The sequence below is a fragment of the Boleophthalmus pectinirostris genome, unplaced genomic scaffold (genome assembly GCF_026225935.1).
Source record: "Boleophthalmus pectinirostris isolate CB_2022bp ecotype Guang Dong unplaced genomic scaffold, ASM2622593v1 HiC_scaffold_2, whole genome shotgun sequence".
NCBI lineage: Eukaryota > Metazoa > Chordata > Actinopteri > Gobiiformes > Gobiidae > Boleophthalmus > Boleophthalmus pectinirostris.
In genome coordinates, this window is record NW_026571152.1 from 39,114,743 (window position 1) to 39,141,197 (window position 26,455).

A 26,455-nucleotide genomic window follows, 5' to 3' on the forward strand; every position below is an offset into this window, starting at 1 on the left:
CCTTCTCTTCTCTGTTCTTTCCTTCTCTTCTCTTCTCTGTTCTTTCCTTTCTTTCCTCTGTTCTTTGCACACTCTTCTTTGGTTGTTTGATTTTGTTTTTCCTTAACTGTCAGCACTTGTTCTTTTTCATGTGTTTGAGTTTTTTTTAAAGATGAAATTTGAGTTGTCACTAAATGTTTGCATCTTAAAACTTTCATTGTGTGGTTCTATGATTCTATATATTTTCCTGCTTTTTTGTCCTTTTTGCTTTTTTTCCAATCACATCCCTGAGTATTCAAAAATATAAAAGTGAAAAAAAAAACGCTGTGTAGACTGTGTTCCAAAGCAAGAAATATAATCTGACGAAGGATTTTTGCCAAAACCTTATTTCAAAATTTTAAAAAAGCCTCCACCATCTGAGCGCACTAGGCATTTTTCCATTTTTATAAATAAATGAAAACAGGAAGCTATTAGAAATTGTGAGTTTTATTTTGCAGTAGTACAACTTTAAATGTGCATTTTTAAGTCAGTAGTTGAGATACAGCAGAGGCTTGTTGGTAGGAAATCCAACAAATTACAAGTATAGAAAACAATTCCTCAAAAACTCATTAGACAAAAGCAAAATCGGTAACACTTTATAATAACTACACCTTATTTAGCCTTAATAAAGCATGAACAAAGGCTTGATTAATAATGAACAAAGACTTTATTAATAATGATTCAAGCTGAGTAACTACTTAATTACTACCTTTATTAGCACTTGCACTTAATTTGCCTGAGCTGTAAATAGTTACTCATAATTATTTCATACTTAATTACTCATGAACTAACTATTTGAGCATTTATTAATCATTAGTAAACTATGAGACAATGATTTACTAATAATACAATGATAATTCAGGCAGCTATTATCTGTTAAGTCTTTTTGAGAGCTTTTCTAAAGTGAAGACAGATTATGCTTTATTAAGCATTTACTAAGCGTGAATCATTATTAATTAAATCTTTGTTCATTATTAATTAAGTCTTTGTTCATGCTTTATTAAGGCTAAGTAAGGTGTAGTTATTATAAAGTGTTACCGCAAAATCATTTTAGTTTACATCATAGCAAGCAAATAAACTTAATTAATATAGCACCTTTCCCAGACAACGAAGTCACAGAAGTTAAAACATAAAGATTACTCGAGTATGCAGTCCATGGTTTGCAATCTGAGGGTGAAATTATGATTAAAACTGTGTATTCTAGTGTTTGTAGATGTATTTACATTGGAGGAGCTTATATCTGGGGCAGAACAGAACTGTCTATAGTCCGGCTGTGGGCCAGACTCATCCTACAGCAGGAGAATTATCAGGAGAATCAAACAAAGACTCCATCCATTCTTCGTTAAAGGTCCCACATGACACAAAACTGACTCTCGTGAGGTCTAAAAACAGACCTGGAGATGTGTTTTGTTTCATTCACACATGTCTGAATAATCCTTTGTTATTAGTCTGTCTACGTCTCTAAAGCTCTAAATGTTCTGTTCCACCTTGTGATGTCATGAAGCGGTAGTCTTCAAGTTAACAGCTCCATTTTTTATACCTTTAATTCAGTGGAGATTGGCAATAGGCGAGTTTCATTGTTGACAAAAGCGCGCGTTGCATGCTGGGAATTATTTTGGTCGGCGGCAATAAACACTAATTCAACTTGATGGACAGAGCGAGAAAGCATGTAAAGGGTATTGATCCCGGTTATTTATCCACTCTAACGGCAGAGGACTGAAGACGATTTGACCAGAAATTGGTCATAAGCATCGATGGAGCCAAATCACCCTTTTCAGCTTCTACAAAAGGTGGACCAAACCAAATTTCTGGTCGGAATCGCCAACTACCTGGCCAAATATTCACTTCGGCGATATCCACAATGACTTGGTGGAAACTCCTGGGCCATTCACAGCAGAAAAGATGAAAACCTCCAAGAGTCTCGATGTGTTGTTGAACTTGTTGGAGTCCACGGTTTGTTAGGATCTTCTACATTTGCTCTGCGAATGTTTGAAAGCCGTTTAATACGAAAAAGACATTTTCCTTCTTCCGTGCTTCTATTTGTGCATCCGATAATGCAGAAGGAATTTACCATTATCAGGGATAAATACGCGAGGTTACGCACTGTCTTTGACCGCTATCGTGTTTCTTGTCTCCGACCAAAATATTTCCCAGCATGCAACGCGAGCTTTTAATAACAATGAAGCTGAAACTCGCTTATTCCAGGGCTGAAATTATCCAAATGATTCTAGTGAAGGTGTGTGATGCTTAAAAACACAATGGAGCACTTCCTGTATCACCGTATGACATCACAAGGTGGAACAGAGAGAAGAACTCGTGTGAATGAAACAAAACACAACTCCAGCTCTGTTTTTGATGAGGAAACAACATTATAAAATAGGTCAAAAGTAGTGTCATATGGGCCCTTTTAAATCTTCTTAGCACCTAACAACAGCTTTTGGTCTCTTCTCAGCAGCTCCAGGATCAGTTATTTCAGGTGAAAGAAGTTAAATATGTCGTCTTCATCGTGCTCTACCGGTTTGTTCTTCCCCACGGCCACTCTTGACAGACCCTCGGCCTTTCTGCTGAACGGTTCAAACCCTCTGGTGCTGTGGCTCTTCTGCTGTGAGATGTTGAGACGTCGTGAGATGCCCGGGCTCTGATCTCGCGGGCTGGAGGACCTCGGAGCTTCGGCCTTGTGTCCCAGCTCGCACGAGGCCACCAGAGGCTTGCCCACGTTCAGCTGCAGGGTCTGGGTGCACCTCCTGGCACTGTCCCTCTCCAGAACAGTGTAGTGTAGATCTACTCTGATGACCAGCGACTCCTACGAGCAAAGAAAACATTTTTTTTCATTAGCAGATCGATTCAAGTGATCACAGTTTTGAGCCCTGTGTCCCCTGTCCCAGCAGATTTATCCAAAACAACTGATTTGTTCAATTTTTATAAAAGAAATGTCCCAAATTCCCCTATTTTTGACCAATTTGATCCATGCCAACAGTAAAGAGACACATACTCTGTCATTTGTTCTGGTAAAATACTAAAAAATCTGCATAAAAATGACCAAAACACGAAGAAAATATGACTACACTGACTCATATGTTCGTCATGAATGTTCTCTGCGTAACAATTTTCCTTAATTACACACTCGTTTCACAATTTTATTCTTACCAACCACTAAAAAAACGCATGTGTCTCAGTTTTTTATTTTGAAAATCTGGTCACTAGGGATGTAACAATAACCAAAATGTCGTGATATTATATCATCAAAGTTCTCACAATAATATCGTGGACCATCACAATATATTGTATTCAAGTTTCTTTGGTTAAATGAAGAGTTATGGTGCAGCAATAGCTAAAGAAAGACAGAGGGAACTACATAGACCATGATCCTTTGCTCCATTTCAGTGCAGACTACAAGAAGAAATAACAGTTCTAACACTTTTAAGTCTTAGTTCTTTGGATAAAGTCTTGTCAAGGCATTTTAAGAGGAAAAAGCAGCATATTAACAGTTTTGTAAATTTGCCTCCACAAAATATCGCAATAAATGTCGTACCGTGAGATGTATATTGTGAAAATATCGTACAGAGAGATTTGGATATTGTTAGATCCTTAATCATGAGCCTCCCCACCATATTGCAATAAATATCGTACCGTGAGGTTTATACCGTGATGATATTGTATCGTGAGACTTGGATATCGTTACACTCCTTCTGGTCACTCTAACTTTGCAGCCAAAACACACCATAAACTGTGTAAAGAAGTGGACGTCACACATAGCTACAGTCAAATGAAGCTCACAGAGGCCTGCAGTCTCAGGAGAAATTGGAGCCCAGTTACATATTTGGAATAGAAAATTATTGAATCGTTTGTTTATTTTTCATATTGTTTTGTTTAATGCATTGTTGTGGAAGTTCTGTCTGCTTACAAAAATTTTCCCAACATTTATTTATTTACTTACTCATCTATTTATTCATTTATTTACATAGACTCTTGCAGTGAAGTGTATTGTCATTGTACCTTAAGTGTCTGAAGCCCGCAGAGCCAAATGGCGCTGTCTGAATCATTCGACTGGTTGAAGAGGAGGGAGTCGAATTCCTGTGATCTGTCCTGTCCCGAAAATATATCTCCCATGACCTAAGAAATCAAACAAATGTTAAACTTAAGGTCTCAGAGATCGATACAGAAAAGCAGCATGACAGAAAATCAATAAACGGTTTAAACAATTCTAAGCTTTCACCACTAGATGTCACCAGCGTCTTCTTAAATGATAGTGCAGTTGTGTCGTGACTAAAATGTGAATTTTTTGGGTTTTTTTTTTACATTCATAGTTTTAATCTAATCTGATAATGTAGTGTTTAATAAAAGTTTAGTCACATACTTCAGAGTGACGTTTCTTTGGTATTTAAAGGTCCTGTATTACGCAACATTGACCCTTGTGAACCTGCGAATGTTGACTCCTCCACAAAAACAAACCCAGAGTTGTGTTTTTTTTTCATTCCCACATGTTTGAGTAACACTTTATAATTAGTCCAAAGCTCAAAATGCTCAGTTCCACATTGCGAAGTCATGAAGCGATAGTTTTCAAGTTTCAAGCAGCTACTTTTTACTTTTACTTCTTTAGAGATCGGCAATTCCAGGACAGAAATCATCTGAATGATTCTAGTGACGGTGTATGGAGTTTAAAAACACAGTGGAGCACTTCCTGTATTAACACATTTGCTCCTGTGTTCTCCTTTGTTTTTGCTCTCCCTTTTTTTTTTTTTTTTTTGTACGTAAATCCCATTTGCAAGCCCTGGATCTGGAGTTGAGTTAACAAAAACAACATTGAGACACTTTTTATTTGATAGGATTACAAACTTTTGTTACGTTACCATTTGTTTGTAATTACTTAGAGTTCGGTTTGGTTAAAGAAATATTTCATTTGTTAATTATTTTTGTTTTAAAACCTTAATTTTATTTTCCACCACATTTTTTTCTGTCACTTAATACATTACAATTTTAGTTAACCTTATACATCTGTTTTTTTTTTTTTTTTTATATGTTACTTCCTCCTCCCTGGCTGAGCTGGTCGTAACACTGGAACAGAGCGTTTTCCGTTTGAGAGAAGAACTCTGACACAATCTGCAGGATTTGTGTGTTAAACTTGTGCGAATGAAACAAAACACGACTCCAGGTCTGTTTGTGATGAGAAAACAACATTTCGGTACAACATAGATCAGAAAATAGCGTAATATGTTTTTGCATCATTATTAATGTAATTATTACTACTTTATTTTTTTATTATTATTTTCTGGTCAATATTACTATTACTATTGTATTTTTATTTTATCAATATTATTTTTATTTATTTATTTTTAAATGTTTATTATTATTATATTTTTTTCTAAATTTTATTATTATTATTTTTTTTTTTTAATTTAATTTTTCAGCGTCTGTTAAGGGTGGGTATGGGGAGGGCGAATCGGGGTTTGGAAATGGGGAGGAGGGGGTTTAAATGTGGCATTTGTATATTTGTACATCTTGTGGCATTACTGTGTGGCCGTAAGACCACAATATAGGAAAAAATAAATAAATAAAATATATATGACAAAGAAAATTGCGTAATATGAGCCCTTTAAGTGATTAAAATGATAATAATATTAAAATCTGAAGCTGTATTCTGGTGTCTTACAGGAGTGGAGCTCAGGGACACTTTGCAGTCGATCATATGAGGCTCCGAGTGTCTGACGCTGGCGAAAGCTCCAAGAACGTTGGAGAACAACGCCGAGAACCCGACCTCCACTTCTGCTCCGCACGGAAACTTCAGACACTTCTTCTGAGGCAGCTCTGAAACACAACAACAAACAAACAAGAGTGAGTGAGCAGCAAAAACTCTAATAAATTTCATATTAAAACTTTGCATGTATTTCTATGGCTGAATGTTTCTGCTGTTACCATGGTGACACAATGCACACATTAGTAAACGCAGCCAAAAAAAAAAACATTTTAAGTTGTGAGTGAAGTTTAAGTGAAAAGTTGTACAGTATCTCTATTGGACGGAAAAGAGTTATAAGATCGTCTGAAAACTAAAAATGAAATAATAAAAAAAATAATAATACAAAATACAAAATGGGAGTACATTTTCAGGAGCCTTTGATCAGTCCGAGGCGTTCATGGTCCTCTGTAGGAGTTTGGTTTCAACAAAAAGGTGAGAGTGACTCACTGAACACGTCATTTACTGTTGGCGAACGCATTTTATCTGGTGACTTTAATGTTAGTTGAGAGGAACTTGTTTAATCAGATCATCTATTTTACTTCTGATTAAATTCTTTATAGTCAGATTGTGTGTAAAATGAAACTCAGATTTATTTTTTTTATTAAAGACAATGAATATAACATTAAACAAAATATAATAATAAACATGAAAACAAGATGCAGACACAAAAAACAGACATCCCTGTTTACCCGGGACTAGGGCTGGGTATTATTCAGAAGTTGCCGATATGATACGATACCTCGATACCGTGAGCTTACGATTCAGTACGATATATTTCAAATCGATTCGATATGGGTCAATAAAAAATAATGTCTAAATCATGGCTGTGATACTAAAAGTCTTTGTCAAACCACTTCTTGTGCAAAGTTCAAATGAAACACAAACATTTTAATCATCAAAACAGTGAAAATGTCAAATGTGTCACTAAACGACCTTCATTCCCTTAAACAAGCAACAAAACTGTAGCGCTGTAACTAAATAATTATTAAAATACATCAAAAAAATACTCTTGGTGAAATATCGATACTGTATCATCACATTAAATTATACGATATATCGATATTTCAATATTTTTGTATACCCTTACCCGGGACAGTCCCAGTTTTGAGCCCTGTGTCCCCTGTCCCAGCAGATTTATACAAAACCCATTGATTTGTCCCAGTTTTATACAAGAAATGTTCCCAGCCAACAGTAAAGAGACACATACATTGTCATTTGTCATTGAAAAGCTGCCTAAAAATGCCGAAACACAAAAAAATTGCGACTGCTGGGTCCAGAAACAAAAAAACAACTCTGGAATGAATGAATTATACATTAAACGTGTTTGTTTTGTTTATATTTTCTCTCTTATATATACAGTAAGTCGTGAGTAAAATTGTAAATACAAACTTGCTGTTCATAAGCTGCTTTTTAGACCAATTTGATACCCAGCAACAGTAAAGAGAGGACTATATTTTCATTTGTTGAGCTAAAATACAGAAAACCGTGCTTGGAAATTACTATAACACGGTGTCCAGATGTTCCTATTTACCCAGGACAGTCCCAGTTTGGAGCAATGTGTCCCCTGTCCCAGCAAATTTACCCAAAACCATTGATTTGTCACAGTTTTATATAAGAAATGTCCTAGATGTCCCTTTTTTGACCAATCTGATCCCAACCAACAGTAAAGAGAGGCATACATTATCATTTGTCATTGAAAAGCCGCCTAAAAATGCCAAAAACACAAAGAAAACCATTTGTTTGTCCCAGCTGTCCCTGTTTAAGATCAATTTGATTCCCACCAACAGTAAAGAGAGGACTATATTGTCATTTGTTGAGCTAAAATACAGAAAACCGTGCTTGGAAATTACTATAATAGTGTGTCCAGACATCCCTATTTACTCGGGAAAGTCACAGTTTTGAGTCCTGTGTCCCCTGTCCCAGCAGATTTACTCTAAACCACAGATTTGTCCCAGGTGTCCCTATTTTTGACCAATTTGACTATTGCCAACAGTAAAGACAGGCATACATTATCACTTGTTTAGGTAAATTACAGAAAAGCTGCTTAAAAATGACCAAAACACAAAAAATATAACTATACTGACTTACATGTTAGTCAGGAATAGGCCAAGTGCAAAACAATTTTCCTTAATTATGCTCGTTTATTATTATCACTGAAAACAGGGATGTCCAAGTTTTTCATTTTGAAAATCTTGTCGCCCTAAACAATACCAAAAATGAACAAAGCTTCCCAGGGACACACACGCACACAAATTTAAGTTAATAAAAATAAAAGTAATGTCATAGTGCAGCAAAACATACATACAGAACTACTTGCCCTGCTTATATTTATATTTTAACCTAATTATAATTTAATTTTCTTTTCTTATTTTCCTCAGTTTTGATAAACAGCGTCATCAGAATGTTCAAAATTTTAGAACAGCAGCACCTTTTCAATAATTAAACGAATAAAGGATGTAAATGTGAATGGCTTTACAACACTATAACAAAACATAAACGACTATTTTGAAATTCCAAACCACAAAATTGAACTTGAGCTTCAGAAAAAGTGTAATTTACGAAGAAAAGTGTGATATATCTGTAGATGAAGTGAAAAACTGTAATGGACTCAACTTTTCTTTACGTATTTTTCCAGTAAACCCTTGTTTAAAAACGTTTAGTGTCTATCATAAGTTCCTCTTAAACAAACAAATCACATAAAACACAATTGTAAATGTTTTTAAACTGTGCTCTTGTATCACTCACATGTCTCTGAGTGGATTTCGTTTGATAAATTTCCTTTGTTTTGTTCATATTTCGTGATTTTCTGAAGTTTTCCCATTGAAATCGCATTACGTTCCATTTCACTTTTGCCTCCAGCTGCCTCCTTTTCAGAATTCCTAATGTTTTTGTTTTTCAAATTTGATAATAGCAAGAATTTTAGCAGCAGCAATATCAGATTTAAATTTAATACACTATAAAAAACACACGCGAAAAACATGAAATGACAAAAGGATCCATGTTCAGTGAGGATTCTGCTGCTGTCGTGTGTTATGTTTGTAAAACCGCACACAGGTATTTCTGGAAACATTTAATCGCTTTTCTATAGGCGAGTTTCATTGTTGACAAAAGCGCGCGTTGCATGCTGGGAATTATTTTGGTCGGCGGCAAGAAACACTAATTCAACATGATGGACGGAGCGAGAAAGCACGTAAAGGGTATTGATCCCGGTTATTTATCCACTCTAACGGCAGAGGACCCAAGACAATTTGACCAGAAATTGGTCATAAGCATCGACGGAGCCAAATCACCCTTTTCAACCCCAACAGAGCCTGGACCAAACCAAATTTCTGGTCAGAATCGCCAACTACCTGGCCAAATACTCACTTCGGCGATATCCACAATGACTTGGTGGAAAATCCTGGGCCATTCACAGCAGAAAAGATGAAAACCTCCAAGAGTCTCGATGTGTTGTTGAACTTGTTGGAGTCCACGGTTTGTTAGGATCTTCTTCGTTTGCTCTGCGGATGTTTGAAAGCCGTTTAATTCGCCGTAAGCGGTTCTTTTCACTCAGAATACGAAAAAGACATTTTCCTTCTTCCGTGCTTCTATTTGTGCATCCGATAATGCAGCAGGAATTTACCATTATCGGGGATAAATACGCGAGGTTACACACTGTGTTTGACCGCTACCGTGTTTCCTGCCTCCGACCAAAATATTTCCCAGCAGCAACGCGGGCTTTTAATAACAATGACGTCAGCTGAAACTCGCCTATAGAGGGATTATCAGAGTACATCACTTTACGCTCCTGTCTCCTGCAGAAAGAGCCGCTGTCCTGTCCTGTCTGTATCATGTCAAAGTTTGTATCAGATCAGTGTCTGGGATCATGTCAGTGTCTTGTAGATTTCAGCAGATTTCAGGGTCTCCGGGGGGCGGGGATAAGTGTATCGTAAATTGTCGTTTACACACTCACCTGTATTTAACGCATACAGGTCATGAAAACATATCTCAGTCACTATTGTTCATTTATCATCAGATCTTATTTTATCACATGGGGATAAACTGTTTAATGCACCGTCTATATTACCAACCAGGTTACAGGTCAGATCTGTGGAGAGGCGACCCCACTCACTCAAAAACAGGCAATGGAATGGTATTGTTAAGCTTTAAAATTTTAATAATATATTTTTGGAAAGTCTATGAGAAAAAAAATGTATGAAAAATTTACTTCTGGAATCAGGTGGAGAGTGAGGGTGCTTATGTGTTATTGCAATATGATGAAGTTATGTTTAGCCAGGCTGGCGCCACCTAGTGTCTCAGCTCAATTTCATTTCTCTCCAGTGACCAGATCAGGAATCAGAATACACTAGACGATTCGTAAAAACCCCTGAAGTGCGAGTTTAGCAAAGAGCCAGATATTCTGTGACAGCAACGATTCCCGAGATCGAGGATTTAAACCCTCATGCTCTCCTCGGGGTCACATGGACCCGAAGAAACTTTTTTTTTTTTCCTTCCTGCTCTCTTGGGGCGAGTCAATCAGATCCAAAAATGTATTTTCTCGCCTGGCAAGAAAATAAATGAAAATAAGTTTCTGGGTCTGATTGACTCGCCACAAAAGAGCGGGAATGAAAAAAAAAACATTTCTTCGGGTCTATGTGACCCCGAGGAGAGCGTGAGGGTTTTAAATCTGGAACAAAGAGAATGTTTGGTGAATTTTATCAAGGGGAAAGATGTTATTGTCCTTCCTACGGGATTTGTGAAAAGCTTAATATACCAGTTTGCCCTGTTAATGGCGCATTACATACGTCACGACCAAAAAGCAGTGATTGGTTAAATAAAAAAAGTACCTGCCTACCATCGAGCAAATGAAATCTAACGCTGCGAGGTCAGACGGTTTCCACGAAGTGAAACCGGCTGATTAATCAGGCTAACATTTTACCACCATAGACTGTAAATCCATCCATCCATTTTTTTTCTACTTTTCTGGGGCCGTGTCGCGGGGACATCAGACTAAGCAGGGCCAGGGATTAAGCAGAGGCGTTCCCAGGCCAGCCTAAAGACAAAGTCCCTCCAATGTGTCCAGGGTCTTCAATGGGGCCTCCCCCCGGTGGGACATACCCGGAACACCTTCCCAGGGAGGCGCCCAGGAGGCATTCGGAACAGATGCCCGAGCCTCAGCTGCTCCTTTCGATGTGGTGGAGCAGCAACTCTACTCCGAGCTCCTCCAGTGTGACTGAGCTCCTCACCCTGTCTCTAAAGGAGCGCCCAGACACCCAGTTCACTTTGTACTGAAAAACTGCCGCCGCTCTCTCTGTGACTGCTGCTGTGAGCCCCGTCATTTTGGTCTTAAAATGTTCGTATTAACCCGCTCTACATGATCCGAGAGTTTTTCTTTTGCTTTTTCATCCGTAAATGTGTGAGTTTCTCTGTGAGTTTCATTTGACTGGAGCCAAACGCTGTGGGCCACATCACACTTTCTTAGTCCACTTCTTTATACAGTCGGTGGTTGATTTCTGGCTGCACCAAAGCAACACGAAAACAAAAAAACGGCCGACTGTTAGGAGGGACGAGCTTCAACTCAAACAAAAATAACTAATGATTTGAAAATTCCTGAACAGCTAAAGGGTTTTCAGTTTCATTCAACAATTCTAAACTAATTATTCTGCATAGTGAATGCTCGAATTGTCAGCTCAAAACAGAAAACTGAAACCTACAAATGAGGAACTAAAGGGTGAAAATATCTGATATCAGCAAAATAGAAACTGACTGATTCATTTTATTGTGGGTTATTGACGTGCCAGACATTTATGTGAACTTGGTCACATGACACTCGGCCCAAGGGACAAAGAGGAAATGAAAATCAAGTTCAGAACACAGACGTTTTAACTTTTCCGGTGTAGGGTCCGTCATATGCTTTTCTCCATGTTCTTGCTTTGTCTAGAATGTTCCACGGTATGGCATTAAACCTTTTTTATCTTCACGGAGACCAAACCAGACCAAGTTACAGGTCAGATCTATGGAGAGGCGACCCCGCTCACAGTCAGAATGCAGTTTTTCTAAGTATTTTTGAGTTTTAAAACCTCCTGTAATTGAATAAATGTAAAGTAGAGCTGTTTAAAGTCATACTGTGGAACATTCCAGACAGAGCAATGATTGTAGAAACAAGCAGGTGATGGACTCTCCATGAGAAAAGTTACACAATGCACCTTTAAAATGCCTATGATGGTTAGACTACTAATTTTACAAAAATACTGTTAAGATTTTTGCAAAAACTTTCATTCTCATTTTCCAAATTTGACCTTTTTTTTTTTTTTTTTAAATGTACTTCTTGGTTGGAAATCTGTAACTTCACACTCGGGAATTCCATAACTGTTACTTAGCAACCATGTAGTACACTTGACCAAAACTCGTCAAATGTGCATAGAAATTATTATTTGACAAGTAAAAACATAAGAAATACCTGTATTTTGTTGAAATTGAGCATCATTTTTGGTTAGAATTCTCCCTTTGTATGACCGTAAATGAAAAAAAAAAAAAGGAAATTTTTTCATTCTTATTGTGGTTTGCTTTGTACGATCCTAAACCATAAACTTTTGTGCCTTTGTTAATATTAGTATTAGTTTGTACAACCATAACAGGGTAAAAAAAAAAAATGCAAAAAAACTGGCACCTTTAAAAAAAAAAAGAAGATAAGAACTAAGAAAACAGTTATTGTATTTCTGTTCGAGGGGTTAGTTTATGGAATAACCTGAGTGATGATTTCAAAAAGTCTAACACTGCAGAAGCCTTTAAAAAAAGAGTATAAATCTTTATGTTTTAAATGATATAGAGCTCTGGAATGAATTAATTATGCATAAAATTTTGTTTGTTTTAATTTATATTTTGTCTCTTAAATATACAGTAAGTCGTGAGTAAAACACAAACTTGCTGTTCATATGCTGCTTTTCTTTCTTGGAATTATGTCATTGTTTAACAGGGGTTTGACGTTACAAGTACTTTTTACTTCAGCCTAAACTTTTTTGGTCATGATCTACAAGGATTGTAGTCTATTTTTGTTTTGTTTTGTTTTATAGGGCTGCAAAATGACTAAATAAACTACTACTACCACTACTCCTGTGCTGTCGTAATTATGATTTAGAACTCTCTACTTCATGTAATTTTTATTATATTTTTCAACTTTTCTTCACAAATTGCATCTTGATTTATGTAAAACTATAATTTATATCTAATAACAGGTATAATCAGGTATAAAAACAGGCACCAAATTAAGTCAAAATTACAGAGAATCATAAAAATCTGTCATGTATGCTTTAATAGTTTTGTCAGCTCACCGTTGGCTTGCCTCCAGCAGACGTCCCGCAGGTGCAGTTCCCTCGTGTGGCCAGAGGGGCGCACCGGGTCTGTGAGCGAGCGAGCCTCCTTCAGCGTGTGTCTGATCTCCACCGCCTGTTTCCCCTTCACCAGACCGTCTTTAGCCACGTCTGTCACAGAGAAAACAGAGAAATGTTCAAATGAATCCTTATAAGGACTTGTACAATTCCGTTAAAAAATGCTTAAAAGTGCACAACACAGTTGTGTTTTGTTTCATTCACATGTTTGATTAACTCTTTATTGTTAGTCTGTCCATATCTCCAAACTTCAAAATTGCTCTGTTCCACCTTGTGATGTCATGAAGTAGAAGTTTTCAAGTTAACAGCTCCTTTTTTACCTTTTGTTCAGCAGAGATTGGCAATTCCAGGGCTGAAATCATCCAAATGTTTCTAGTGAAGGTGTGTGGAGTTTCAAAATACACTGGAGCACTTCCTGTGTTACCACATGACATCACAAGGTGGAACAGAGTATTTTCAGTTTGAGAGAAAAACTGTTAAAGCCTAAATATGCAGGTTTGTGTGTTTAACATGTGTGAATGAAATAAAACACAACTCCAGGTCTGTTTGTGATGAGGAAACAACTTAAAAAAAAAAAATAAAAAAATCTGAAAATAGGGTAATATGATGAAAAAAAAAATCATTAAAAGTACGCATTATTAGTAGGGCTGGGTATCATTAAGAAGTTGCCAATACGATACATATCTTGATATAGTCCATTCAATACAATTCGATACAGTTCCAGACAAAGGCTAAAAAATTATGGCTGTGATTCAAAAAGTCTAGCCTGATTCATCAGCCGGTTTCACTTTGTGGAAACAGTCTGACCTCACAGTGTTAGGATTCGTTTGCTCGACAGTAGGCGAGTACTTTTTTTATTTAACCAGTAGCTGCTATTTGGTCGTGACGTATGTAATGCTCCGCTAACAGGACTAAGTGGTATATTAAGCTTTTCCCAAATCCAGTAGGAAGAAGGACAATAACGTCTTTCCCCTTGATAAAATTCTCTTTGTTCTGGCTTTAAATCCTCGATCTCGGGAATCATTACCAACACAGAACGTTTTTCGCTGATTGGCTGGTGTCCGAACTCGCACTTCCAGGGTTTTTGCGAAAGGTCAAGAGTATTCTGATTCCTGACCTAGTCGCTGGAGAGAAATGAAATTGAGCGGCTACAACAAGTCTATTAAGTCCACTAAGTTTGTGCAAAGTTAATATGAAAAACACCCATTTTACTCATCAAAACAGTGAAAATGTCAACACAACTGTAGCTCTTACACAAAATAATTTAGTAAAATATACCTCAAAATAGTCATGGCGATATATTGATACAGCTGCCCACGATATCGATACTGTATATTTTTGCACACCCGTAATTATTAGTAAATATTCTCTATCTTCCTTGCAGCTATGAGCCTTATTAGTGAGCTGCAAAACCAATCCTTAGTTGCAGCTCTGATAGCTTCCATCGTGACTTTGCCCAAAAGCTGTGCCTCGCTCTGGTGCCAGCAGGTTTAATTTCATAAATCATCAAGATCCACATGAGCCTCAGATAACGTGTAATGAAATTTTTTAATCGAGCATTAGCCAACACTTCTTCAGTTAGTCACTTCAAACCAAACCCCTAAACACAATCATGAAAATCCATGTTATATTTTCTCTTGAGTTTTCAGACTTGTATCTTAAAGGTGCATTGTGTAACTTTTCTGGAGGAGAGTCCGTTAAATGCTTTTCTCCATTGCTTTGTCTGGAATGTTTCACAGTATGGTATTAAATGGTGTTTCTATCTTCATGGAGACCAAACCAGATCAAGTTACAGCTCAGATCTGTGGAGAGGCGACCCCGCTCACTCAAAAACAAGCAAAAGAACGCCTGTTTTTCTAGGTATTTTTGAGCTATAAAATTTTAATACAAATTTTGGGAAAATAGATGAGAAAAAATAAATTTAAAACATACTTCTGAAATTGGGGTGCTCAGCTGACACTGTTAAAGGTGCATTGTATAACTTTTCTAGGGGCGGGTCTGTCAATAGGTTTTGTTTTATAGAGATGTTATTGTGTTGTCTGGAATCATGCAATCTGTCTGCAATCAAAATGTTTTTCTCCATGGACATGTTATTAGTTTGTCTGGAATCTTTCACAGTATTAAATGGTGTTTCTATCTTCATGGAGACCAAACCAGACCAAGTTACAGGTCAGATCTGTGGAGAGGCGACTCAAAAACAAGCAAAAGAACGCCTGTTTTTCTAGGTATTTTTGAGCTATAAAATTTTAATAATACAAATTTTGGGAAAGTTGATGAGAAAAAATAAATTTAAAACATACTTCTGAAATTGGGGTGCTCAGCTGACACTGTTAAAGGTGCATTGTGTAACTTTTCTAGGGGCGGGTCTGTCAGTAGGTTTTGTTTTATAGAGATGTTATTGCTTTGTCTGGAATGTTTCACAGTATGACATTATTTCTATCTTACAGGTCAGATCTGTGGAGAGATGACCCTGCTCAGTTAGAATGCCTATTATAAAAATGTAATAATATATTTTTTGGAAAGTCTATTAGAAAAAATGAATGAGCAATTTATTTCAGAAACTGAAGGCTGCGCAGACACTAAAATGCTTTTCTCCATGGACATGTTATTTCTTAAGAGACCAAACCAAACCAAGTTACAGGTCAGATCTGTGGAGAGGCAAACCCACTCACTCAAAAACAAGCAAAAGAACACCTGTTTTTTCTAGGTATTTTTGAGCTATAAAATTTTAATAATGTATATTTTTGGAAAGTCTATGAGAAAAAAATGAAAGAGAAATTTACTTCTGGAATCAGGGGCTGAGCCGACACTGTTAAAGCTGCATTGTGTAACTTTTCTGGTGGAAGGTCCATCATAAACTTTTCTACCTTCATGGAGACCAAAACCAAGTTACAGGTTTGTTTTTTTTTCTGTTTTGATTTGTAGGTACTTTTGAGCTATAAAACCACCTGTAATAAAAAAAAAAAAAGTATCGTAGATCTGTTTAATGTCATATTGTGGAACATTACGCAGAGCAATGACGTCTCCATAGAAACAAAACAGGTGACGGACCCCCAAACGAAAAGTTAACACTGCACCTTTAAATTAATTTAGTATTTTTCTTGAGTTTTCAGACTTTTATATTAAAACGTTTTTGACATCTGTGCAAATTCGTGCATTGTGTCTCCACGGTAACGGCCTATTTCTACGCTGAGGAAAAAGAAAAACACCCGATTCCGATAGCGATAGTTCCTTTACTCGGCTGTTTTCTAATGCTGGTTTCTTGGAATGGCGGTGTGGACTTGTGAATGCGGAGCTGCAGATCGGAGCGTGACCCCGGGAGCAGAGCCGTCAGCGTGCGACGGAGCAGCAGCTGTTTTGGACTCTCTTCTCAGGTTTCCGCTTGTTCTCCTGCCAACAGTCGCAATGTCCGAAGAATGAGGTCATCAGACACTTAACGGGCACAAGGAACGAATCCTGCCATCACCTCTCTATCACCGATACGCATGTAGGTCAACCGTTATTTATCTATTTATCTGCCCGTGGAAAATTATTTGTTTCGTCAGATTTTGAACGTTAAACACCGTTGGATTTCTCACTTTGAGTCTTTTTACTCTTTGAATGATTTTTATTCAAAATTTCAGACGATTATATTTTGAGGTATACGTTTTTTAATATGTGCTTAAAAAATTCACCTCATAAATATTTTCAAGCCTCAAATTCAACAGTCAGACAAAGTAAAAGTAAAATTCATGATGGAAAAAATTGCAGCAAAGATCCAAGACTACGTTTACACTGAAACAAACCCACGTATCACCGTATCGGAAACGATTTGCGTCCAGACACGTCATTTCTGTGTCCGCAAGCCTTCGCTATCCACACAGCTTTGAGCGTATTTGTTTACATTTTACAGAAACAAAGCTTAAAACCACATGGCTCATTTGCATAAACTAAGCGCTCAAAAAAAAAAGAGCGCTGATGCGGTTCAGCTTCTGCCGGACTAAAGGACATGACTCAGTGGAATATGAGTGTTCTTTCTGTGACAGAGGGATGTTCTGCTGATGATGAGTCTGTTCTGTGTTTCTATCGTGTTGGAGATGGTTCATGTTAAACTTTTAAGAGATTATTCATCTGCAGGTCATGAGCACAGACAGTTTATATATTCTAGCCTCTAGCGTTTTGGTGGTGAGTTACTTTGCAGCGCATAGACCTACATCAGAGTATCAGTGTTTTCGGGCGTCCACACGGTGCCGGATCAGATCTGTACTGAGATGAATTCGTGGGAGCTGGAGGCACCAGATGGTTCCGTCTCTGGAGTCGTTTTTAATCGGGTAAGTGTGAACGAACACTGCATCCACAATGAAAACGACTCAGATACGTACTAGTGTGGACGAAGCCTAAGATGCCAACGGAGGAGGAATTGATCCTAAGTGAGTCGATCTAACATAGTAACAACCACGAAACGCTGTAGGAACGACTCATTTTGAATTTTAAACACACTGAAAATGTGAATTTCAACTGCAATTGAAATTCAGAATAAAAACTTTTTTTCTCACTGTTAATTTTGTAACTGTATGTTTTTTTCAGACTTACAAAATTAAAAGTGAGAAATTCGGCAGCATTTAAAATTCAAATGTAATGAAACTAATAACCATTTTTTGCAGTAAAATCATGCTGGGGTGTTCTACATGTATCTCTAGGGAGGAATGTTCAGTCAATACTAGGGCTGGGTATCATTAACAAGTTGCCGATACGATACATACCTCGATACATACTTCTTATATATATATACATATACATTGAAGATTATTTCCATGTCGTAGTTGGCCAAGAAAGTCTCAAAATATTTAAACTATTATTTTAAAAAGTTCTGTAGTTAAATAACAGCTGCATGACACAGTTGGATCAGTTTTGTCTTATTTGATTCCAGTTTAAACAAAAAAATATATCAGTCTCAACACAGAATCGGTATCGGTTGATATCAGGTATCAGCTTATACTTAAAGACACAGTATCGAAAATGGTATCCAAAGTCAAAAAACTGGACCAGTGCATCCCTAAACGATACAAGTGTTCATGATCCTGTTTATTGGTTTGATTTCCAACAAAAAGATGAGACGAACTGAAAAACTGTTGGCTAATTTTATGTGAGAGAGATTTGTTTACCAGCACAAATCAGTTTACCTGTTGCAGTTCCAGCTAAATCAGTTCTTTCTGGTCAGATTGTGTTAAAATAAAGCTCAGATTAAAGTCTAACAGAGCCTCAGACAGAGCAGTGCCTTTGGTTTATCTTACCTTCGGAGACCCGCTCTAAAACGTGCGTGACTTTTTCTGGCAGTGAGATGTACTTGTTGAGATACTTGGTGAAGATCCCGGTGCTTTTCCCCCGATCCTGGACCTCAAACGCCTCAGCATCTTCACATCTGCAGCAGAAAAGTAGAAGAAGAAGGTACAGTGAGCTTTATTACACCAGGAGTCTCCAACATTTTTCACATTTGAGGAACTTTGATAAAAAGAAAATGGCACGGAGCTCCTTTGTTTAGGTGTTTAGGTGATTTAATGTGTTTTCCATGTAAAACGCAATTGGGAATTAATATGTCCATGTAAACTCGAAGGACAATATTTTAATTCCGGACTATTTAAGTCAGGACAATAAGAGGACGTGGCCAGTGTCACAATAGAATCAAAACTGCAATCTGAGTTAGCAGTTATAGTCCCTGCGGTCTTCCTCAGAGTCACGTGATGTTGCTGCTCAGCTGATTTAAACAGATTTTGGAGCTGTTTTCCTACCGGTGGAGGCAGGACGACAGCGCCATCTGCAGTCCGACTTCCTCAAGACAGTATCCCTGGTGTGTGAGAGTAAAAAAGCCCCCTTGTCCCGGTTTATAGTCCCGTGGGCACGTTTCAGTATTTCGATTGCCTCTTTAATCCAGCGACGATGTTTGTTGTCCTATATATAAATCAGCTGTCCGGACACCAGAGCTGAGGACTTGAGACTTCACTTGCTAAAATAGACAAAGACTTGGGACTTGACTTGATAAAATAGACAAAGACTTGGGACCTGACTTGGACTTGAAGGTAAATGACTTGGGGCTTGACTCGGACTTGAGGCCTGTGACTTGAGAAGACTTGATGCTTAGACTTGCTGACAAATGAACTGTTATTTAGCACTTAATTCTTTCTGTTCTGACCATAATAATTTGCACTCCTGTCAATACATTTAAAAAGGAAAAATCAACATTTCTACAACTCTTAGATAAATACTCATGTATAAATATACCATGACTTTGAAGTACAATTTACTTTAAAAATCATATAAATTGCAAAAATCTAAGCTATATGTGGTATTTTGGTTTAAAGACTTGAAATGACTTGAAGCTAAAAGGAGATAACTTGGGACATGACTCGAACTTGAGGTCAAAAACTTGAGACTTAGTTGAGACTTGCAAAACAACGACTTGGTCCCAGCTCTGCCGGACACGTCACAGCAACATCATGTGACCACTCTGAGAAGACTGTGAGTGAGCAAACTCCTAATAACATGAGTTAGCAGTTATCAAGTCACAAAGGCTCCAGTTATTTGGATAATAAAATCTCCTCTGTGAAGAACAAAATGTATTTTATAACCTCTAGTTTAAACCTCTACAAACGTGTTCTGAAATGTGATGTTCTGAATGGACTTTTGTATGAATTTATCCGTTATCTGTTTATATTTCAGTCTTTCTTTAAATATTAAAGCTGCATGTGACAAAGTGAGCCTTTATCCCATTTTAAATTCACATTATTTTATTTTAAACATTTTTATTTTGTAAGGGCACTTAGGCCCAGGAAAAGAAATCCTCGCTTTGCTTTGAAAGTTCCCTGGAAAGTCACCTGGGGGAGGTACTTCCTGCTAGGCGAGGGTATAAAGCAAAGCAGGTGTTGGGATTAGGGAGAGACTTCTGTGCAGATTGTTTTTTGTTTTTGATTTGAGTTACTTATTTTCTGTTTATTTGTACTTTCTTTTGCATTAACTTCAGAAGTCTGTTTTAAAATAAATTTTGTCTGGTCAAAGGTATTTTTTTTGTTGTCGTCTTCAACCTACCATATTTTCCGCACTATTAGGCGCTCTGGATTATAAGACGCACTGTTATTAAATTTTCTATTTTCTAACTTTTTTCACAAATAAACCGCACCGGACTTTAAAGGAAACACAACAGTGTGATGGGTGAGTGGTTTTGTTTGTTTGTGGCGTTCACGGTGACTCTGGGCTTTGTTCAGTTGTGGCGTGTAGGGAGGGTGCTGTCTGGGACCAACAGATTGTCGGCGTGTTCGCAGTGACTCAGTTGTTCAGTTTTGGCTCAGAAAGGCACATTGGACTCGCTTTTTTGGTTCGTTCCTCTGTTCTGTTCCTCATCGGCGTGGAGTGATGAGTGTGGCTGCGAGTGTTTTTGGCTGCGTGGTCTCTGTCTGCTCCGTGTGTGTTTGTGTGTTCTGCGGGTGGTGAGGCTTTGTAGTTTACTGAAGTCGTGCTGGGACACCTGAGTGGATTCGTGTATGGGGCGCTCTGGATTGCGGGGCGCACGGTTGTTTTTTGATGCGGTTAGAGGCTTAAGAGCGCGTCTAATAGCCAGGAAAATATGGTACTTTGACCACATTTGACCAGCTTCCCCACACTGCACTATGTAACTTTTTGGTTGCGGGTCCACCATCTGCATTTTTTTCTATGGATATGCCATTTTTTCTGTCTGGAATGTTCCACAGTGTGACATTAAACAGCTCTATCTTACATTTATTCTATTACAAGTGTTTTTATAGCTCAAAAATACCAAGAAAAACAACATTCTGACTTTGAGCAGGGTCGCCTCTCCACAGATCTGACCTGTAACTTGGGTCTTGTTTGTTCTCCACGAAGATGGAAAGGTTTATTAATGTCATACTGTGAAACCTTCCAGACAAAGTGATAACATCTCTGTGCAGAAAAACGCTGACAAACCCTCCACCAGACAGTGTTGTTTATTCAGCTCCAGTGAATTTCCTTCCTGATAATAAAGTATTTCTAATCTAATCTCGGTTTGGTGTGAGCTCATCGTTCTGGTCAGCTTGCTGGAGGAGCTATCGACACTGAAATTAACACACCCACTTCTGGTCTGTTGAATGACTCTGAGTGTAAACTGTGAGTCATATTTGCTTAATGGTTCTGTCTCCTGATGGGTGCAATCTGACCAAAACTGAAGAAGCTGCTGAGTTTTGATTTGTTTATGTATTTATTTTTCTTTTCTCAGGAGACACTGGGGAAGGGTAATGGGAGGGTGGAAAAAAATTATTATACTATTACATCTGCTTTATGTGCAAAAATAATAATTGCTTTTATTATATTATTATATTTATTATATTTATTATTTATATTTATTATATGTATTATATATATTATTATGTTTTTTTTTTTTTTGTTTTTTTGTGGCAGAGAGTAAAGGGAGGGGGGGAATAGTTTATATTATTACTAATAGTTTTTCTCTGCACAAAAAATAATAAAAAAAAAGCTGCTGAGATATTTATTATATTATTATACTTATATTTTATTTATTATTTATTATATTTATTTATTTATATTTATATATTATTCTATTTATTTATTTTATTTATGTTTATTTATTATTATTTATTTCCCTCAAGAGACAGTGGGGGAGAGTAAGGGGGGGATGTCAGAGAGAAAAACTAATTGTTTTTCTCTCTGACATCTGCTTTACATGCACAAAAAAGTAATAAATAAATAAATAACTAAATAAAAGAAGCTGGTGAGATGAGCACTAAAATCTCACTCAAAAACCTTTGACCAGTGACAGCAGCTCAAATTTGTTTTCTTGTGCTCTGGATCACACTGCAAAAACTCAAATCAAGCCAAGTTAAGATCACTTGAATTAAGAAAGTTTTATCATGATTTGAGTAAATAAAATAAAAAATGAACAAGGAGGTGAAAATGATAAGAAAAGTCTGAACAGAATCCTGCTTTTTATTGAAAATATAGTCACAATTGTAATCATCTCAGTTAGATTTTCTTTTCCAAAACTGTGCAATCCTAAATGCCCCTGTTCCAACACATTTGCAAGAATTTAAGGTGCATTGTGTAACTTTTCTAGTGGAGGGTCTGCACTTTTCTCCATGGAGATGTTATTGCTTTGTCTGGAATATTTCACAGTATGAAACCAGACCAAGTTACAAGTCAGATCTGTGGAGAGGCGACCCCACTCACAGTCAGAATGTCTGTTTTTCTAGGTATTTTTGAGCTATAAAACCACCTGTGATTGAATAAATGTAGAGCTGTTTAATGTCACACTGTGGAACATTCCAGGCAGAACAGTGACATATCCATAGAAACAAGCAGGTGACGGACCCACACCCGAAAAGTTACACAGTGCAGCTTTAAGAGTGATTAAATATTATTTACGTACGTGCCGTATCCATAGACGGTGTTTCCAGGTCTCAGAGGCTGAATCACTGACGGGGCGCTCCCCTCTTTACTCCTTCGAAAACACACATTTGGTTTGTTACTTAAGTAAAAGTACAGATACTGGAGCAAAAAATACTCAAGTAAAAGTAAAAGTGTCACATGAAAAAACTACTTAAGTAAAACATGTTTAAAAATTTACTTAAAGAGTAAAATGTCAAAGTTTTTGAGCAGAGTTTGAGATGTAATGAAGCTTCAAATGTGTGATTTTGATACAGATTTGTTCTAAATTGACAGAAATTATTGAATTATTTTTGTTTCTACTGTTTTTATTTGTGTATTTTTGTTTTGTTCAAATTATAAATGAGGTAAAAATAAACCTTCAGCGTTTTCAGCAGGTCTCGAACGATAATAACAAATACTTTAATTTTTCAGTCGTGTTCAAAAATATAGTGGAGTAGAAAGTACAGATACCTGCTCTTAAATGTAGTGAAGTAAAAGTAAAAATGATCCACTTTAAAATACACTTCTACTTTGTTACATTCTACCATTAGTTTCAGATACCTTTTACCTTTTGCCTTCTCAAAATTAGTATAATCTTGGACTTACCATTTTCTGCAGGCATCTAAAAGGACGACACTCAGCGCAGTCTTCCTTTCCTGCATTTTTCCCATGATCCTTTGCACACAGACACATGTTGACGCGTGGTACGGCTGTGGAGCGTCAACGGGAACAAGGTAGTTTCTCCCGGCTCGTTCAAACCCATGGCCTGCGTAGTAGAAGAGACCTGAGGAGCACAAGAGTGGAAGAAGAAGAAGAAACTGGTCATTATGGAGAGATTAAAAATAAAACAGATTTTAGATCTTCTTTGTAGCTTTTAAAGGTCTTATACTACACAAAATTGAATCTTGTGAGCTTTAAGTCATAATGTTGTTATCTCCTCAAAAACAGACTTGGAGTTGTGTTTTGTTTCATTCACACATTTTTGAGTAATTGCTCAAAATGCTTTGTTCCACCTTGTGATGTTATGAAGCGGTAGTTTCCAAATTAACAGCTACAATTTACCTTTTGTTCAATATGAGATTGGTAATTCCAGGGCTGACATTATCCATATCCAGGTGTGTGGAGTTTAAAATCACAGTGGAGCACTTCCTGTATTTACACATGACATCACAACCAGAGCGGAACAGAGTGTTTTCAGTTTGAGAAAAGGGTTTGTGTGTTAAACATCCATCTATTTTCTTCCACTCATCCGGGGCCGGGTTGCGGGTGCAGCAGTCTAAGCAGGGACTCCCAGACTTCCTTCACCCCGGACACTTCCTCCAGCTCCTCTGGGGGGGACCTCGAGGCATTCCCAAGGCCAGTCCAGAGACTGTCCAGCCTCCAGCGTGTCCTAGGTCTCCCCCAGAGCCTGCTTCCAGTGGGACATTCCCGGAACACCTCTCTAGGGCGTCAGCGGGGTCCCACCCTGGAGCAAGTCCTGAGTTGCGCGCTTAACATGTGAATGAAGCAAAACACAACTCCAGGTCTTGTTTGTGATGAGGAACAAGAGCGTAGGTTTGCACAGGAACGGTGGGGACATGTCACAAAATAGTCCCTACCGTTTTATTTTAATAACCAAAAATATATTTATTCCGATATTTTTCCAAACTCAGTAGTATTAATTTAATGTTTTAATTCACATTTATTTTATTAGACGTTCTGAGATGTATTCAGTAATGTGACGACAGGGTTACACCTGCCGCTGTTTCATTGGCTGCAGCAGAGTGATGTCATTAGTGGAGCCAGGAGCCTAAACTGGGGAAGCGGCAGGACAGGGCCGCACCTGAAGATGTCGGCTTGAGCAGGCGTGGGTGAAGACACTGCACCAAACTTTGAAAAACTTTTCAAAAGGAACTTACTTGGCTTCATCTTAAATTAAACTTGTCTTATAATGAGTCACCGTGGAAAAAGAGCATCTATCACCACAAGTTCACCTCCCAAACAGAGCCGTACTCGTGCACTGTGACCCCGACTCAACTAATATTCCATGGAAAAATGTACGGACATGACCTCACAAATATCTCATCACCAACAAGGAAAGAGAAATCTGTTACAAACTTGTAGAAGGACAATGAACACAAACTGTCACTTATTTTGGACCTGCTCAGACTCTGTGTGTTTTTGGAAAGAATTTATAAAACATATACACAACGTCTGATACCATTTTACTCTTTCTTATAAAGATGTGCTGTTTGTTTTTTGCAGTGTGCATCATACAAAAAGTAAACGATATTATATAATTAATCTGATAATCAAGTAACAAGTAAGTATCAGTTGTTAACTAACATAACGAGGCCTATCATGAATACAATACAAATTCACAAAATAGCTCCATAAACAGGTCTACTACAGGAGGGTGTAGAGGAAAAAACATAACAGATGAGAACATGTTTAGTCATTTAACACAAATCTTCCGTCTCTCACACTCACCGTAAACCCCTGAGTCTAAAAGCTGGATGAAGTTGTCCACGGCGGCTTTCATCTGGTCTGTGGTGAGGTCCAGCAGAGACAAAACCCTGAAGCCCAACTGCTGCAGGAGGAGGCCCAGCTCGTACACGTCCATGACCGGAGCCGTGAGCCCGGGGTGGTGCGAGTAGTTCAGGTTCCCGATGAGCAACGCGACTTTATCTGTGGCTACAAAACACAAAACACAAAACAATACAGCATGTGCACTGCAAGAACTCAAATGTACAAGTTAAAGTGACTTGAATTAAAAGTTTTATCATGATTTGAGTAGATTTCAAGTAGTAAAATGATCCATCAATGGAACAAGACTTTTTTGTAATTAAAATGTGAAAATACATCTGGCTACACTTAAGAAAAACAACAAATCTCTGCACTTAAAAATACAAAACAAAACGTAAAGTTGCGTGAATTAAGAAAAACACACTTATTCCATTGGTTGATAATTTTACTTGTTGTTGAATCTACTCAAATAAAGTAAAATGTTCTTAATTTAAGTCATATTAACTGACCTAGATATTCCTTTACTAATCAGTGTTGCCATAGTTACTTTGAAATAGTAATTTGACTACTGATTACTTCTTTAAAAAGTAATTTAGTTAAGTTACTGACTACTTGCTTTTAAAAGTAACTATGTTAGATCACAAGCAGCAGCTGATCCACATCTGACTCGTGGCGGAGTGGAGATGACGTAACATCATAGGAAACGTGTCACCAGAGACGATTTATACGATCTTTGTGGTCACATAACCCACGTCGCCGAAAAATACAAATAATTTAATAACCTACGTCGCCCTGAAATGCAAAAATAGTAACGCACAGTGTATTAGGTAAGTAACTTAAATTTGACTACTGGTTTGGAAATAGCATTGCCTTAGACACGCGTTACTGAGAAAAGTAGTCGGACTACAGTTAGTGGCATCACTGTTACTAATTGATACTTTGCGGCTGAACTCATCAACGTTCCCTGGAGGTTTGACACCAACAGGAGGCACGGCTCTGTCTGAAGCTCTGTGACTGAAGCTAGACTTTCTGAGCTTTGTGTTAAAGATGGACTGTGTAACTATTCTGCTTGGAGGGTCCGTCACCTGCTTGTTTCTATGAGTATGTCATTGTTCTGCCTGGAATGAGCCACAGTATGATTTTAAACAGGTCTACCTTACATTTATTCAGTTACAGGTGGTTTTATAGCTCAGAAACAACCTCGAAAAACAGGCGTTCTGACTGCGAGCGGGGTCGCCTCTCCACAGATCTGACCTGTAACTTGTAAAGCTCATAATGATCAAACTCTCCTGAAAATGTGCTGTTTAAATCCATTTTGTGTCTTCCATCTTAAAACTTTTTAGAACAGTGTTTGCTAAGGTGTGTATTGTGTCTCCATTTTAACTTGTCAACATTCCACCACAGACACACACTACCGGTCAAA

At 37.6% G+C, this 26,455-nt stretch overlaps 1 protein-coding gene across 1 annotated transcript in view; it reads right to left on the reverse strand.

The window, feature by feature from the left end:
* Positions 1–449: 449 nt before the first annotated feature.
* malt3 (MALT paracaspase 3) overlaps positions 450–26,455 on the reverse strand; it is a 34,920-nt gene continuing 8,914 nt past the window's right edge. Inside the window, exons 7-14 of the mRNA XM_055155430.1 lie at positions 24,997–25,200; positions 23,134–23,311; positions 22,529–22,600; positions 18,393–18,520; positions 13,063–13,212; positions 5,669–5,823; positions 4,015–4,131; positions 450–2,821 (exon numbers count right to left, since the gene is read on the reverse strand). Coding sequence (XP_055011405.1) covers positions 2,486–2,821; positions 4,015–4,131; positions 5,669–5,823; positions 13,063–13,212; positions 18,393–18,520; positions 22,529–22,600; positions 23,134–23,311; positions 24,997–25,200 — 1,340 coding nt within the window. The 3' untranslated portion in view covers positions 450–2,485. The remainder of the gene's footprint in view (positions 2,822–4,014; positions 4,132–5,668; positions 5,824–13,062; positions 13,213–18,392; positions 18,521–22,528; positions 22,601–23,133; positions 23,312–24,996; positions 25,201–26,455) is intronic.